Source organism: Eimeria mitis, genomic scaffold (assembly GCF_000499745.2).
Source record: "Eimeria mitis Houghton genomic scaffold, Emh_scaff577, whole genome shotgun sequence".
NCBI classification, from domain to species: Eukaryota; Apicomplexa; class Conoidasida; order Eucoccidiorida; family Eimeriidae; genus Eimeria; species Eimeria mitis.
This window is the reverse complement of record NW_013574014.1, coordinates 4,804-5,264: the sequence shown is the minus strand read 5'-3', so window position 1 is coordinate 5,264 and position 461 is coordinate 4,804. Positions and strand designations below refer to the sequence as shown.

The following is a 461-nucleotide window of genomic DNA, read 5'->3' as shown; positions in this document are numbered from 1 at the left end:
TATATATATATATATATATATATATATATATATATATATATATATATATATATATATATATATATATCCCGCGGTGTATGGCAGAGTTGAGGTGTCTGTACACCCCAACGTCAGTTTCTGCTGCAGCAGCTTTTTCTCTGCTGCTTCGATGCGTATACACCCCACAGCAGCAGCAGCAGCAGCAGCAGCAGCAGCAGCAGCAGCAGCAGGGACAGAAGCAGCAGCAGCAACAGGGTTTTGCCTGGTAGCACGCAGGCTGAGGAGGAGACAAGGGCATTGCTGCTGCAGCTGCAGCAGAGAAATATAAACCCTAAACCCTAAACCCTAAACCCTCAAATACAAAGAGAGATATAGCAGCAGCAGCAGCTGTCTCCATTCAATCAACTGTCTCTCTAGCAAGGTGCACCTGTCTGTGTTGCTGCTACCGCTGTTGCTGCTGCTGCGCTGCTGCTGCTGCTGCC

At 47.1% G+C, this 461-nt stretch overlaps 1 protein-coding gene across 1 annotated transcript in view; it reads left to right on the top strand.

Moving 5' to 3' along the window:
• Positions 1 to 148: 148 nt before the first annotated feature.
• Positions 149 to 461, top strand: part of EMH_0016720 (Heat repeat family protein, related, related) — a gene marked incomplete at both ends in the record, with an annotated part of 5,052 nt that continues 4,739 nt past the window's right edge. The window contains one exon of the mRNA XM_013500714.1: positions 149 to 244. Coding sequence (XP_013356168.1) covers positions 149 to 244 — 96 coding nt within the window. The remainder of the gene's footprint in view (positions 245 to 461) is intronic.